Source organism: Staurois parvus, unplaced genomic scaffold (genome assembly GCF_062004578.1).
Source record: "Staurois parvus isolate SC_StPar_1 unplaced genomic scaffold, SC_StPar_1.0 ptg001432l, whole genome shotgun sequence".
In the NCBI taxonomy this organism is placed as follows: Eukaryota; Metazoa; Chordata; class Amphibia; order Anura; family Ranidae; genus Staurois; species Staurois parvus.
The window spans coordinates 10,765,592-10,783,104 of record NW_028319228.1 but is presented as its reverse complement, the minus strand read 5'-3'; the positions used below and the strand labels follow the sequence as shown (position 1 = coordinate 10,783,104).

At 41.5% G+C, this 17,513-nt stretch overlaps 1 protein-coding gene across 2 annotated transcripts in view; it reads left to right on the top strand.

The window, feature by feature from the left end:
* The window catches only part of SPIN1 (spindlin 1), a 93,970-nt gene that overhangs the window by 66,829 nt on the left and 9,628 nt on the right, over positions 1-17,513 (top strand). For both annotated transcript variants that reach the window (XM_089662160.1, XM_089662161.1), the window contains exon 5: positions 15,085-15,318. In XM_089662160.1, the coding sequence (XP_089518286.1) occupies positions 15,085-15,318 (234 nt within the window). The remainder of the gene's footprint in view (positions 1-15,084; positions 15,319-17,513) is intronic.

Below are 17,513 nucleotides of genomic sequence, written 5' to 3'. Positions count from 1 at the left end.
ATTTGTCCCAAAAACAAGAAGTTTCAAAGTTTATACCCAAACCTGGTCACTGTCCTCAAGGCAGTAAGAGACTTTCCATCCCATACTAGATTTAAAGGTTTTGAAAACCATTTCTACAATATCTGATCTGTTAAGATTAAGTGCAGAAATTCTGCTATTTCTTTTCTCTATCCAGGATGGCCTCTGGGAGCTTAAAGAGTTGCATGTGCCCAGTTTGTGATGTATCAACAATACCCGTGTTTCACTGTGAGCGTGCAACTTGCAGTTTTTTTTGCCCTTCCCTTTGGCCTATCCACTGCATTTGGGCTATTCCCCGAGGAGTCAGCCCCGGTTCTTACTCTGCTGCACTTGCAGGGCACCACCACAGTGGGATATATGGACGAACTCCGGTTCAAACATATGGGCAGATCCTCAATCTCCAGAAGTTAGTGCTGGAACCTTGTTGCTTGGAGTATTTTTGAATACGGCCCTATCCAAGGTTTTCCTTCCACGACCAGGTGCTTGTCACAAGATTTATGACACAGAAGTGAAAATGATCAGAGTTGTCCAAGAGCCAAGGACCACTTGTGGAGAGCTTCAGGAAGACCTGGAATTAGCAGGTACAATTGTTTCAAAGAAAACCATTAGTAATGCACTCAACATCCATGGCCTGTATGCACGCTCACCACGCAAGACTCCACTGCTGAAGAGAAAGCATGTTGAAGCTTGTTTAAAGTTTGCTGCACATTTGGGTAAACCTGTGAAATAGTGGGAGAATATAGTCTGGTCAGATGAGAACAAAATTGAACTCTTTGGATGCCATGATGCACACCATGTTTGGAGGTCGAATGGCATTGCACCTCACCCCAAAAATGCCATACCAACAGTGAGGTTTGGAGGTGGGAACCTCGTGATGTGGGGCTGTTTTAGCATACGGTACTGGTGCGCTTCATACAGGTGCCTTGAAAAAGTATTCATACCCCTTGAAATTTGGGGCTGAATACAAATGCATGCCACACTTTTCAATTTTTTTTTACAAATAAATATCTGAAAACTATTTTTATCTTTTTCCTTCCACTTAACAATTGTAACTTCTCTGTTGGTCTCACATAAAATCCCAGTACAATAAATGTTTTTGGTTAACATTACAAAATGTGGAAAAGGGGTATGAATACTTTTTCAAGGCATTGTATCATTGAAGGAAGGATAAATGAAAAAATGTACCAAGACATTCCTGATAATAATTTGCTGCCAACTACCAGGATGATAAAAGAGTGGACATTACAGCAAGACCATGATCCCAAACAGTCATGGAAACTCTCAAATGGTTTCAGAGAGAAAATAAAGCTGCTAGAATGACCCAGCCAATCACCTGACTTGAATCCAATAAAAAAATCTATGGAAAGAATTCATAGAGGCCCTCGTAACCTTCAAGATTTGAAGACACGTCCGCTCCCCTCCCCTCCCCTTCTTGGATGTCTCCAAAAAGAGAACCTGTCAGCAAAAATCTCATAGGGGACTTTTTGTAGGGGAATTCTAGGGCCTCAAGAAATGATAGGTTGTCAGTAGATCAGAACGTAACAATTAAAAAATAAAAATCCAAAAATAGAATCACATATACCATGGTTTGTAGACTATAACTTTCACAAAGACTTAACCTCCTTAGCGGTTTTCCCGAGTGTAGCTCGGGGTAGAATTTCTATACCAAGAACGGTAACCCCGAGCTACACTCGGGCTTACCATGCAGCGTTCTCTGGGGGTCCCTGCAGCACTTACCTTGTCCTTCGCTCCCACGATGTGTCCCCTGCAGCATCCCCGTCCATCTCCTCCGGCGGATGCCGGCATCTGACTTCCGTGTTCCGGTCCCCGTGACGTCGGAACGTTCGGGCGGCGGGAAATTTGAATTTTTTAAAAAATGACATTTTTGCTGTCATTGCTTTTTCACTGCATTTCACATACATTTTGTCCCTACTGCTTTGTCCTGTGCCCTGCCTGCATTTTGACTGTTCTTTCTGCCTGGAAACTTAGAAAAGTCCATGGCGGCCAAAAAGCGTCCCTTTACATCAAAAGCGGTTTTAGAACAGCGATAGTAAATCAGAACCACTTGCAGAATTGAGTGATAATGATTTGTGGGGAAATTCGTCATCAGACACTGAAAACGATTTTGCGACTTTGCTCAGCGATGTGCGAATTTGCCTCTGTATTTCAAATTTCAGTGTTTTTGGTTTGATTATATTATTGAATTAAATTGATTATTATTATATTATTATTTTTTATGATTATTAATTAAATTATAATTTATGGTTTTGTGTTTCAAGTTTTATCATATCCGGAATGTTTAATAGACTCTTGTTCGGACAGATTTCAGTGAGTTATTCCTAAAAATTACAGCCTACAACAAAAAACTACATAATTCCATGCAAAAAAAGGTACCGCTTTCAGCACAAAATTCCTGACATGATCATACCGCCAGGGAGGTTAAAGGAGAAGGTCTTTTGGCTCCCAGAACCGACAGCGGTGACTGACAGTCACTGTTCTCTGCTCAGAGTGGATGTGGGAACTAAGTGAACATGTGATCGCTAAGTTCTCACACTTGGAGCCGGCAGGGGACCGATGCTGCATCCACCTAGGTAAGTATGATGTAAAAAGAAAAATAAAACCCCATATTTCTTTTAAAAATCTATACCAATTTGGGTTATTTTTACCATAAAAGGTAGCAGGATACATTTTGGCCTGAAATATCGATTTTATATTTGTTTTAACAAACACATTTTTTCAAAATTTAAAAAAAGAAATAACAGTGGAGATTTAAATACCACCAAAAGTGAGCTCTAAATAATTTCATTTGGGGTGCAGTGTTGCATGCCTGGGTATTTGGTATTCAAAGTTAGCCAATTGTAAAACTGACTGTTTTCAGCAATGTCAAAGTGCTTTGGATATTCAGTCATGGCCAAAAATATTGGCACCCCTGCATTTCTATCAGAAAATGCAACACTTCGCCCAGGAAATTGTCGCAATTGCAAATGTTTAGGCATTCTCATGTTTTATTTTGTTTTGTATTGGTGTGATGCAAAAAAGTGGAGAAACCACCAAATCTGACATGTAAAACTCCAAAACTGGACTGGGCAAAATTGACACCTTCAATTTAATATTTTGGTAGCACAAGCCTTGAAAAAAATAACTGAAATCAATCACTTTCTGTAACCACCAATTAGGTTTTTTACACCTCTCTGCTGGAATTGTGGACTACTTTTTATCAATTGCTCCTGGTCTCAGATTGGAAGGGTTCATTTTCACAACTGCTGTTTTTGAGATCTCTTCACGTGTGCTCCATGGGATTGAGATCTGGACTCCTTGCTGGCCAGTTCAGTACTCTCCAGTGCTTTTGTCTTAAACCATTTCTCGGTGCTTTTTGACATGTGCTTTTATTGTCCTGCTGTAAGACCCATGACCTCTGACAAACTCAACTCTGACACTGGGCCCTACATTGCACCCCAGAATTCTTTGGTAGCCTTCAGATTTCATAATGCCATGCACACAGTCAAGACACCCAGTGCCTGAAGCAGCAAAGCAACTCCAAGACATCAGTGAACGTCCACCATGTTTGACTGTAGGGACTATTCTTTACTTTAAAGGCCTCATTAAATTTTCTGAAAACAGTAGAATGATGGGCTTTACCAAAAAGCTGTAATTTTTGTTTCGTCTGTCCACAGAACATTCTCCCAAAAGGATTTTGGCTTTCTTAGGTAAGTTTTGGCAAACTCCAATCTGGCTTTTTGTGTTGGCAGTGGGGTCCTGCTGGGTCTCCTACCATAGCGTCCCTTTTCATTCAGATGGCGACATATAGTGCACGTTGACATACTTGTATCCTGTGCCTGAAGGTCAGCTTGAATTGGTCTGGAAGTTGATCAAGGTTCTTTATCCACCATTCAAACAATCCTTCGTTGCAATCTTTGATCACTTTTTCTCTGTCATCCATTTCCAGGGAGATTGGCTACAGTGCCATGGGCTGTAAAATGTCTTGTCAAAGTAGCGTACAGTGGACACAGGAACTTTAAGCTCTCTGGAGATGGATTTGTGACCTTGAGATTGTCCATGCTTTTCCACAATTTTTGTTCTCAAATCCTCAGACAATGTTTTGCTGCTCTTTCTCTTCTTTATACTTCATGTGACACACAACAGGAAGGTTGAGTAAATTTTTCACCATGTTAACTGTTTGCTGGTGTGATTTCTATATTGTCAGCACCTGTTAATTGTTATAGGTGAGTTTAATTACAAACTACAGGAGCATCACAAACTTGGAATGCTATTATTTCTTACAATTTTGAGAAGGTGCCAATAATTTTGTCCAGTCCATTTTGGGGGTTTTGGATGGAATGTCAGATTTGGCTTTTTGTTTCTCCACTTTGTGTCATATCAATACAAACAAAAGAAATAAACATGAGAATGCCTAAACATTTTGTATTTGCAACAAATGTCCAGGCGAAGTGGTGCATTATCTGAGAAAAGCAGGGGTGCTAATATTTTTGGCTTTACTGTCGTTGCCCTTGATCATTGTATAGACTTACAATATGGCATATTCCAACTTTTTGAAAGCACCTTTTTTTTGTGCATGGATCTTTTCTTAAAGCGGTATTAAACCTAAAAGCAAACCTCTATTATATTGCTGCTTACCAATTTTTAGATGTGGTGGCTGTATTAGTTTTCTTTGTTAGGCTTCCTTTTATTTTTTTTCACCTGGTAATCCAGCAATCATGTCTGTTTTATAACAGAACATGCTCTCCTGAAAATCTGTTGGTGTTGATACAAACCATGTACTACTGACAGGGATGCTTACAATGATCCGCTTTTATTCGTGTGAAATGTATTCTAAAAGGAAACAAAATGGTTGCTGTACATGCTTGTGTAAGGCTGCTTTAACACTGAGGAGTCTCTGAAGCACTTTTGCGTAAAAAAAAAAAAAAAAAGTGCAAGAACAGCTGAAGAAAATGCTTTCCTATGTAGGTCTTCACACTGGGGTCCATTGCAGTCTGAAAAAATCCTGCCTGCTTTTTGATGAGGCATATACAGTTGCAAGAAAGTATGTGAACCCCTTGGGATTACATGGAGTTTTGCATGAATTGGGCATAAAATGTGCTCTGAACGTCATCTAAGTCACAACAATAGAAGAACACAGTCTGTCGAACATAATACTACACAAACATTAGATGTTGCCATGGTTTAATTGCACATAACATGTAAACATTCACAGTGCAGGGAGGAAAAAGTATGTGAACCTTTGGACTTAATAACTGGTTGACCCTCCTTTGGCAGCAATAACCTCAACCAAACATTTCCTGTAGTTGCAGATCAGACCTGCACAACGATCTGGAGTCATTTTGGACCACTCCTCTTCACAAAACTGTTTCAGTGTAGCAATATTCTTGGGATGCCTGGTGTGAATCACTCTCTTAAGGTCATGCCACAGCATTTCAATCGGGTTGAGGTCAGGACTCTGACTGGGCCACTCCAGAAGGCGTATTCTGTGCTGTTGCAGCCATTGTTTTGTTGAATTACTTGTATGCTTTGGGTCATTGTCCTGTTGCATCACCCATCCTCTGAGGAGCTTCAGTTGGCGGACAGATGGTCGTACGTTTTCCTGCAAAATGTCTTGATAAACTCTGGAATTCATTTTCCCATCAATGACAACAATCCGTCCAGGCCCTGAGGCAGCAAAGCAGCCCCAAACCATGATGCTCCCTCCGCCATGTTTTACAGTGGGGATGAGGTTTTGATGTTGGTGTGCTGTGCTTTTTTTTTCTCCACACATAGTGTTGTGTGTTCTTCCCAAACAACTCAATCTTGGTTTCATCTGTCCACAGTATATTTTGCCAGTAGTGCTGTGGAACATCCAGGTGCTCTTTTGCAAACTTCAAACGTGCTGCAATATTCTTTTTGAACAGCGATGGCTTCCTCCATGGTGTCCTCCCATGTACTCCATTCTTGTTTAATTTTTTCCTTATTGTAGATGTGTCAACAAAAATGTTAGCATGTGCCAGAGATTTTTGTAGGTCTTTAGCTGACACTCTGGGATTCTTCTTTACCTCATGCAGCATTCTGCGCTGTGCTCTTGCAGTCATTTTTACAGGACGACCATGCCTAGGGAGAGTAGCAACAGTGCTAAACTTTCTCCATTTGTAGACAGTCTGTCTTACCGTGGACACATGAACATCAAGGCTTTTGGAGATACTTTTGTAACCCTTTCCAGCTTCTTGCAAGTCAACAATTCTTGATCGTAGGTCTTCTGAGAGCCTTTTCTGCGAGGCATGGTTCACATCAGACAGTGCTTCTTGAAACCAGTAAACCCAAAACAGGTGCGTGTTTTTTAAGGGCAGGACAGCTGTCAGCAACACATCCAATATCATCACACTGATTGGAGTCAAGGTTGGCTCACTCCTGGCTCCAATTAGCTCTGGGGGAAGTCAATAAGCTAGGGCCTCACATACTTTTTCCTCCCTGCACTGTGAATGTTTACATGTTATGTGAAATTAAACCATGGCAACATCTAATGTTTGTGTAGTATTATGTTCAGCAGACTGTGTTCTTCTATTGTTGTGACTTAGATGACGTTCAGAGCACATTTTATGCCCAATTCATGCAAAACTCCATGTAATCCCAAGGGGTTCACATACTTTTTCTTGTAACTGTATGGTCATAAAAATATCACCACCCCATTGAAATGCATTGAAGTCTATTATGCAAACCCCCCCCCCTTCTTTTTTTTTTCTTTTCTTTCTATTGACAAAACGCCAATATCCTTATTTTTGGGCAATTAAAATCAGTGCCTCCCTAGTTTTTAGTATATTTTTTGCTGTGGATCAGAGTGAAAGTGCCCTAACTGCAGTGTGAGCTAAAGTTTTGGCTTCAATGTGTTACGGTGCCTTGAAAAAGTATTCATACCCCTTGAAATTTTCCACATTTTGTCATGTTAGAACCAAAAATGTAAATGTATTTTATTGAGATTTTATTTGATAGGCCAACACCTTGGCACATAATTGTGAAGATGAATGAAAATGATAAATGGTTTCCAAAAATTTTTACAAATCTGAAAAGTGTAGCGTGCATTTGTATTCAGCCCCCTTCACTCTGATACCCCTAACTAAAATTTAGTGGAACCAGTTGCCTTCAGAATTCACTTAATTTAGTAAATAGTCCACCTGTGAGTAGTTTATTCTCAGTATAAATACAGCTGTCCTGTGAAGCCCACAGAGGTTTGTTAGAGAACACAAGTGAACAAAAACCGCATCATGAAGGCCAATTAACACATCAGACAGATCAGGGATAAAGTTGTGGTGGAGTTTAACCACTTGCCATCCAGAGGATTTGCCCTACATCCCCCCCCCCCCTTTTTTTTTTTTTTTCTCTTCACCAGGCCATTTTTGTGATACGGTGCTGCGTTACGTTAACTGATAATTGCACAGCCATGCAACACTGCACCCAAATTAAATTTGTGTTTGGGTTTTTTCCCCCCACAACTAGAGCTTTCTTTCAGTGGTACTTTATCTCCTCTGCTGTGTGTTGTGGTTTTTTTTTTTTTTTTTGGGGGCGCTATAATAAAACCAATTTTGGGGGGAAACAATATTTGACTTTGTGGTATTAAACATGTCCAGTAAAACATTACAAAAATCTAATTTCATCATAAATTTAGGCCAGAATGTATTCCGCTACATGTCTTTGCTAAAAAAATAAAAAAAAATCCCAATATGTGTAAATGGTTTATGTCAAAGTTATAGCATCTACAAATGGCGGTATAGATACTGGAATTTTTTTTCTATATGCTAGTAATGGCGGCGTTCAGCGACTTATAAGCGGGACTGTGGTGGGCATTCTGACACTGGGGGGAACTGACTGTCACAAACATCCCCAGTGATACCAATACAGTTATCAGTGCCAATAAAAAGCAATGACACTGTACTAAGGACACTGGGCAGGAAGGGGTTAACATCTGGGGCAGTCAAAGGGTTAACTGTGTGCCGTGTGTGCGCTTTACTGTTTAAGCACATTGCTTTGTATTGCTCTGCTATGCAGCGCAATACAAAACAATGTGCAGGAGCTGACGGAGAGATCTGTATTTTTTACATGCAGGTCTCTACCCCGTTGGTGATGCACGACAATCTCCAGGTGCCGGCCGGGACCCGGTGATCAACCTGTTCACCTAAACTGAAAGGCCGGGCAAGGAGAGCTTTAATCAGAGAAACAGCCAAGAGGCCCTCGGTAACTGAGGAGCTGCAGAGATCCACAGCTCAGGTGGGAGAATCTGTTCGCAAGACAACTGCTAGTCGTGCACTTCACAAATCTGGCCTTTATAGAAGAGTGGCAAGAAGAAAGCCATTGTTGAAAGAGCCATCAGAAGTCTTGTTTGCAGTTTGCAAGAAGTCATGGGGGGGGGGGACACAGAAAACATGGAAGAAGGTGCTCTGGTCAGATGAGACCAAAACTTAACTTTTGGCCAATAAGCAGAGCAAATGCTATGTATAGTGGAATACAAACACTGCACATCACCCTGAACACACCATCCCCACCGTAAAACGTGGTGGCAACATGTGGGGATGCTTTTCTTTAGCAGGGACAAGGAAGCTAGTCAGAGTTGATGGAAAGATGGACGGAGCCAAATACAGGGCAATCTTAGAAGAAAACCTGTTAGTTTGCAAAAGACTTGAGACTGGGGCGGAGGTTCACCTTCCAGAAGGACAACGACCCTAAACATACAGCCAGAGCTACAATAGAATGGTTTAGATCAAAGCATATTCATGTGTTAGAATGGCCCAGTGAAAGTCCAGACGTAAATTTAATTGAGAATCTGTGGCAAGGCTTGAAAATTGCTGTTCAGATGCTCTCCATCCAATCTGACAGAGCTTGAGCCATTTTGCAAAGCTTGTTGGCGACATACACAAAAAGACTTGCAGCTGTAATTGCAGTGAAAGGTGGTTCTACAAAGTATTGACTCAGGAGGGCTGAAAACAAATGCACACCACGCGTTTCGCTTATTTGTAAAGAATTTTGAAAACCGTTTATCATTTTCCTTCCACTTCATAATTATGTAGCACTTTGTGTTGGTCTATCACATAAAATCCCAATAAAATACATTTACATTTTTGGTTGTAACATGACAAAATGTGGAAAATTTCAAGGGGTACGAATACTTTTTCAAGGCACTGTAGTTGGACTAGCAGATTGAGACACACTAACACTCCCCTTCCCCCAGAAAAGCAATGCTGCGGTGCCCCTGTGCCTTTTTTTTTATCCAGATTGGGGTCCTTCAAATAGAGGGGTGTGTTCTCGGCCAGATCACCAGGTGAAAACAGAGGGGAATAAATGTCTAAAAACAGAAAAATGCAGCCATGACTGATTGGTAAGCTGCAATATATTACTTGTTTTGGGTTTAATACTATAAACTTCCCTTGTTGTTACTATAGATGAGTTTGTCTCCTGAGCATGTCACCCTACAAAAAAACTCTCCTGGACCTTACTGCCAGAAAAATGTTGTAAATGTTCAGAAAATCCGGTGTTAAGCTTCTCACACAGTTGCAGCAAAAGTAACACTTATGTTTGTATGGCCTATGGCACAAGGTATTCAAGTCATCACTTTTACCGTTGTATGAATCATTCAGGTCCAGCTGCAGCCTTATAGGTTTAACCACCAAAAGTAATGGATTTCAAGGAAGTAAACATCTTGGGAACTTCAGAGTACATGTACAGATTTCAAGATCATTCAGAGTAACAGATGTAGACTAGGAATAGCTGAAATACAATGCAGAACTGAATAAGATTTTACATTTTGACCACTGATATACTTTAAATGAAGTAACGAGTGTCTTAACCTCCTGACTCCCTCCTTCTTCATTGCATTTGTGCCATAAAGAATGTACTTATCCTTTTTGGACCACGCCCCCCCCCTGTCCTTTACCGTCTGAACATCTTTCCTGCCTAAAATTGCATACCTCTTACCATGGAAACTTGCCTTACTTACATTGTGCTAATGTTTAGTATACAGACTAGACTATCCGTTGGCACATGTACTCATTATGGACAATGAACTGTCATATCCTAATCTATTTATTGCAGATTTATACAAGGACCTTAAAGGAGAAGTTCACCTTTTAGAAAAATAATTAAATGCACATTTTGTTGCAGGTAAAAAAATACATTTATTTTTGTTGACAGGAGCCTGGAAAGCATTGCACCAGCGATCAGTAGATCGCTGATGCCATGCAGGTCTCCTGCAGACCTGTCAGAATATCTGGTTGCTGTACAGGATGTACGAGCAAGCAGATATTTTGACAGGTAGCTTCAATGAACCACCACAGAGCTCCACAGCACAGTGTTAATTCACTGAAAACTACAAACCAACAGTCGCTAAGGCTGTCAGAACTTGCAGTTTTCACGGTCGTGGCTTATTAATTTGTAAATCCCATCTCCATTTGGATCCTTTAGTAATAAAGCATGCTAAAGTTGGCCATCCAATGTAAATTTTCTCTGAACAAGAGAAATATTCATTCCTGCATCCACACTAAACAGTATAGATGGAGAAATCTCCCTTGCTGTTGTATTCTGGCAGCCGACACCTATTATTATTTATTATTATTATACAGTATTTATAAAACGCCAATAGTTCGCTCAGTGCTGTACATTACAAAGGGGGACAATACATGAGACAGTACAATAACAATACAATGCGATACACGAGGGGTTCGAGGACCCTGCTCCTTGGAGCTTACAATCTAGGAGGGAGGGGATAGTGGTACAGGAGGAAATGGCTGTCGGGGATGGAGTGGTAGGAAGAATGGAGGAGGGTGGCAATTAGCTGGGGGTGGAGTAGGCTTCCCTGAAGAGGTGGGTTTTCAGGGTGCGCCTAAAGGAGAGGAGAGTAGGTGATAGTCTGATGGATTGGGGTACGGAGTTACAGAGGATGGGTGACGTCCTGGAGGCGGGCATAGGAGGAGACGAGGGAACTAGAGAGGAGGTCTTGTGAGGAGCCTATGGTTACCTATGGCTGGCAGCATACCCGAACAGTGACTGCATTGGATGGGATGCCGCTGCTTTTCAGCAGGCAATTTGTTGCCTGGCTCCTTTGTACTTACCTGCTCAACATCCTTTGACCTGAAAATCAAACAAGTCTACCCACAGCTCAAATTTCCCTCCATGTACTGTTAGCTTTATCCATAGTACATCTGCAGCTTGCCTGATGCCACATAGCCTCTCTTCAAAATTTCCCAGGGCTCCTCTAAAGATCCCTCCTTTTATATGCAGCAGAAAAGGTTAGGTTTTTGCAGTTAGTCTGGCATACAGGCTCAGCTATCCCTGAGCGTTAGAAACATTTCTGACAATGTTGAGATGTATCCTTGCTGTGTTGTCATGGTAACATTCAGGCCTCATTGAGACACCAGAGGGCTAGAACAGATCTTCAGTGCTGCACTTATACATAAATACACCCAAACCTTGTTTAGAAAAGCCAAATAAATACTCCGTCCTTTTCACACCTCCTATACTGTTTGTGTGCAACAAGCCTAAAACTAAAAAAAATAAATAAATAAATTCTCAATTGAGATTCTAGTATATGATCGTATAGTTAAATTGTGATTCTGGAGGCTTGCTTATAAAAGATTGATTATTTTGGGCAAGAAAAAAAAACTGCTGTTTTTCAATTGCTGTTTCCCCCTGAACCTGCTGAATACCACAAAGCAGTTAGTGACCGTGTCCTGTTCCCAACCCTCTGGATGTCGTCCTCTCCCAATAAAAATGCTTGGGTTAGATAAAGTAGGCTTCATGGCCAAAAGAGTCAAGAGGCAACACGATCTAGTCCATTAACAATGTACACTGGGCCAGATTGTGGTAAGTTGAGGGCCTGCTCTCAACTGACACTAAGAAGGCCTTTGACAGACTAGCATGGGACATCAGAGCAACACTCATACATTCAAAGCTTTTTTGCCTAGGATGATGGCCTGGCTTTCTTTTGTCAGAAGAACACGGCAAGGATGTTTATTGTTGCCACTAATTTTCATGTTAATTTCAGAACCATTTATTAGAACAGTAAATTAGGCCAGGGACTTAAAAAGCATAACGATGGGAGAAAATTTCCATACACTGATGACCCCCCTTCCACCCAGACCCCCCCCCCCCCCCCCCTTATTTCTCAACCTTTTATTACCCAGCTTGATGAAGTTTTGACTACTTTGGACAAGTTTACAGTCTGAAAATCATTTTTTCCACGTTGCCACCCCAAAATGGTCCCTACCCACTTCTGAAGTGCAACAGATTCATGCAGCATTCCCATTTAAGTGGGATCTGATTGGCCTGACAAACCTGTGTATCATTCAATGACTGCTTCTGTAGGAACATCCTGCCCTTGTAGAAAATCAAGGAAATTGGATGGTGAGCACTTCTATTTGGCTCAGACATGAAATTAAATACGAACAAAGCATATCCCTTTACAGTGTTTAATTGTCTCAGTCTGTAGCAAGGTCATTTCTCTCTGCTGCCTAGCTCCTCTATCTGCCTGAGTCACTTCTAACAAGTTTCCCTGGCACCAAAAGGAAAAACGTGACGGGAGGGGGATCTCTGGCACACAGCTTGTGAATGACAGCCTCCGTGTTGTTCCTGTGTGTGCTGTATGAAGAGTGTCACCTTTCCCTCCAATTTGCACACCTCAGCGAGGAGAGCTCTGAGAGCTGAGTGTAACTTCAGCTCCTCACCCCCTGGTTTTTGGGAGCTCAGATAAGCTGTATAAATTCTGTATACATAAATGTTTTGCGCTTCATTTCTATTTTAACCAGTTCCCAACCGCACTATAGCCAAAGGACAGCTACAGTGTGGTCATGTAATCCTGGGACGACGTCCATGGATGTCATTCCAGGACATGCCCCTAGTGGCACGCACCCGGCCTCGCCACTGAACACAGTGTCCAATGACAGAGCGATCACCGGGTAAATGCAGTTGCCGGTTATCGGCTGCGTGATGAATGTACTGCCAAGAATCGGCAATTTTCAGCGAAGGGATCGGCACTGATGATCAGTTCCCAGCAGTGCCACCCACCTGTGCCCTGCAGTGCGATTCAGCAGTGCTGCCCATCAGTGCCAGCTCATCACTGCTTCCCATCACTGCTGCTTGTCTGTGCCACCATCAGTGCAGCCTCATCAACGCACATGAGTGAAGGAGAAAAAATACCTGTTTGCAAAATGTTAAAATAGATACAAAAACTTTTTTTCTTCAAATTTTTTTTGCTCTTTTTTTTTTTTGTTTATAGCGCAAAAAATAAAACACCCAGTGGCGATTAAATACCTCCAAAAGAGAGCTCTATTTGTGTGCAAGAAAATATACAAATTTCATATGGGTACAGTGTTGCATGACTGCACAATTGTCATTCAAAGTGCAACAGTGCTGAAAGCTGAAAATTGGTCTGGGCAGGAAGGGGGTATAAGTGCCCTTTAGGCAAGTGGTTAAACTGAATGGATTGTTTTACGAGGTGAGATTGTTTTACATACACTTCAAGCTCAGATTAGCTGCTTTCCTCGTGCCCTGGTCCACTAACACCCTCCATGGGCAACTGAGTCTTTCCCCAGACCTACTGATAAACTCTCCCCAGCCCCCAAACTGGTTAAGCTGAAAATTCCCCCACTGTCAAAATTAAGACAAGCAATGCTAAATAGCTTGTCATTACCATAGTTGCTAAATACGCACAGATAAAGGAAACTTAATACAAGCTACTTATACTCTGCCTTGCAGCAACTAAAAAATGAGAAGTTGTTGGAAAGCATCAGACAGATGCCATAGGTGTCAGCACAGTCAAGATTTTCTGAGACACATTTGATCAGAAAGACCTCAAATCACTTCTTACTGGACAAACATTAAAGTCTCCATAAAACACATACTGGGCACGATAAACGACATTTAGCCAGGCCATCTTCCTATTCCTATTGCACAGACACTGCTCGAAAAATAAACATTCTCATCTTGCATTTGCTAAACATCGTAGAATCCCTAATCCCCTTGCAATGCGTATTATGAACCGTTCCAAATACCAGTCAATATTGGCACAAAACCTTCAGGCTTCTGCTAGAAAGCTGAACATGAAGAGGAACTTCAACTTTCGGCATGACAACGACCCAAAGCATACATCCAAATCAACAAAGGAATGGCTTCACCAGAAGGTTAAAGTTTTGGAATGGCTCAGCCAGAGCCCAGACCTGAATCTGAATGGAAACTCTGTGGGGTGATCTGAAGAGGGCTGTGCACAGGAGATGCCCTCGCAATCTGACAGATTTGGAGGGTTTTGCAAGGAAGAGTGGGCATATGTTGCCAAGTCAAGATGTGTCATGCTGATAGTCTTTTTGGGTATGAGTCTGAGTGCTGGAATGAAATCAAAAGGTGCTTCAACAAAGTATTGGTTTAAGGGTGTGCACAGTTATGCAACCATATTATTTTAGTTTGTTGTTCAACTGAGTTGTACAGATTAAAGATTGAAAGATCTGAAATGATATATCTTTGGCTCATTTTTTTACATCACAGAAACCTGACATTTTAACAGGGATATGTAGACCTTTTTATATCCACTGTAGTTATTTTGAAAAAGTCCATCCAATTCAACCAACAAACATCACAGAGGTAGCACAGTTATGGTTGTACCTGCCTTTCCTCTGGGCAGCCAGGCAGGTCACAACTGTCCTGGGCTCCCAGATCGCACTGGAGAGCCTGGGTCAGGGGGTGTGTATGTGAGGCGGGGGGAGCATGCCCCTCTGCACCCTGTAGAAGTGATTGGGCAGCTATAGAGCCGCTTGGATCACTTCTATAGGAAAGCCCATTGCCAACTGCAAATTTTTGCAGCTATGATCCTGGTAATGACCACTTCACGACCTTAGAATGTACTTTGTACTTTCTCAGGTCGAAGTGGTTAAGCAGATTTGAGGGACAGACATGGCAGATATTTCTGCATGTCAAAGTTGATAACTCTAGTAACTGAAACACTCATTTGTAACCAATATAACAGAGTAACAATATTGCTGTGGACAATGTTATTTGAGGACACATTTGATTGTAAAATGTTAAATCATATTCATGTTTCTCTTTTAGCTTCATCCCGAATTAGTGATGCCCATTTGGCCGACACAATGATTGGTAAAGCTGTGGAACACATGTTTGAAACAGAAGATGGCTCTAAAGATGAATGGCGAGGGATGGTATTAGCAAGAGCACCAATCATGAATACATGGTTTTATATAACCTATGAAAAGGACCCTGTCTTGTACATGTATCAGCTTTTAGATGATTATAAAGAAGGAGATCTTCGTATCATGCCGGACTCTAGTAAGTAATGATATTCTGGAAGGCCAGCCATGACTATTGCCTTTTGCATTTTATCTTTTTACAAGAAACTGTTTTTGGACTCTTTCACGTTTTGGGGGTCTTTCACTAGATAAGCCTTTTATAGTGGTGAGTGAGTTGGTGGGGAAAGTCTTCTGTTCTTCTGAATATATGCTTTCTGTTTGAGCAAGCTGCATAAAATCATATAGTTCATGAATCAAGACAGATTTCCCAATTGCATGAGACATCCTTCAGATCTGCATTGAAAAATTCAGGAGAATCCTGTATTCCTGTATTGCAGAGAGCAGCCATCAAGAACATTTTCTTGTACATTATGGAACATAGCATCTGTATGCATCACCATGGGTTATATGCAGCTGTCTTCGTGTGATTAGACACTGGCAAAAAAAGGTTGCTGGGCATCCCCCTATTAAACCCCTATTAAACCCCTCCCACTCCCAGCTAGCCTCATTTTTTGCTAGTGTCCTTAGCTGATGGACCTCTTCTGTACTGGGAGAAGCTTACTTTCTTCCTTAGCTAGTTTTTTTCCTCTGTCTGTCTTAAATGATGATTCTAACTAATTCTTTCAAGATTACTGCTGCAGCAAAACAATTGATACATCCTTGACAAAGCCTTGGGAGATCATACCCAAACCCTGTTGGCTTGAAGGGTAATGTTGCTGCCATAGATTTGAGACTGCTGTAGGCCAGTTTGGTGGTTGTGGCTGTGAGACTGTGCCTGGTACTAAAGTGCCTGCAGACCTTTCTTTTGTGGCATCTAGTATGCAAAACTGTACTCTCATTTGGGTTACTGCAGTTGCGAACCCTGGCTCTTTCTGAGCAAACTTTCAAATTGGCAGCAGCTTCTGAATCCCCCTCCTTCGGCACAGTACAGACGTTTCTTCACTCTTCCTGGGTTCACAGCAGCTTACAAGTGCTTGGCATAAACCGCTTTTCCTCCCTTTTCACAGCAGTAGAGATTGTGAGTACTCACCTGTCAGTGTCCGTCAATGCTTGCCCATCAGTGCCCATCAGTGGTGCCTGTCAATGGCCATCAGTGCCTCCTCATCAGTGCACATCACTGCAGCCTCAGTAGCGCACATCAGTGAAGGAGAAAAATCACTTATTTTCAAAATTTTATAACAAAAACTTTGTTTTTTCAAAATTTTTAGTTATTTGGTTTAATAAAAAACCCAGAGGTGATTAAATACTAGCAAAAGAAAGCTCTGTCTCAAAACAAATTCTAAAAATGTCATATGGGTACAGTGTTGCATGACCGTGCAATTGCCATTCAAAGTTTGACAGTGCTGAAAGCAGAAAATTGGCCTGGGCGGGAAGGGGGTATAAGTGCTGTGTAGGCAAGTGGTTAAACGAGATTACAGGCCCATTTTCAAAGCCCTGCCATGCAAGCTGTGGATGCTTCTATACCAGTCTGCTGGACCATTGCTATACCAGGTGGATATTCAGGCCTCTAACACCAGCAATTTTCTTAAAGTTCATTGAGGGACACAGGTCCCACTACTGTTTATAATTTTACTGGGAGTAGGGTGTTATACTGCGCTGGCTCACAAATGTTTGCTAGAGCCAGATCTTCCTGTGTATTTATTTTAATTAGGCCCCTCTGTTTAACGTTTCTATTGATCCTGCTATTAGATATTTCTACAATTCTGTATAACTATCCCCCCCCCCCCCCCCCCCAAAAAAAATCTCTGCTATGAACTCTGAAAGTTTTAATCACTTTTTTTTTCCTCTCTACCTTAGTCATTCCTTGATGGATTGGCTAGTGTGCTTTGATTATTCTGATGTTAGAACCATTTCTGGCACAACTTTCAGACCCATACAAAGCAGTGTGCTTACAGTGTAAAGCACACAGTTAACCCTTCGATCACCCCAGATGTTAACCTCTTCCTGCCCAGTGCCATTAGTACAGTCAGTGCTTTTTATTAGCACTGATCAATGAATTGGTGTCACAGAGGATGTTAGTGACCCCCAGTGTCAGAATGCCTGCCACAGTCCCGCTATAAGTTGCTGATCCCCGCCATTACTAGTAAAAGAAAAAAAAAATTCAGTATATATCCTGCTTATTTTGTAAACTCTTAACATTCACAAAAACCAATTAATTTACACGTATTGGGTGTTCTTCTTTTTTTTTTTTTTTTTTTTTTTTTAGCAAAGACCTGTAGCAGATTACATTTTGGC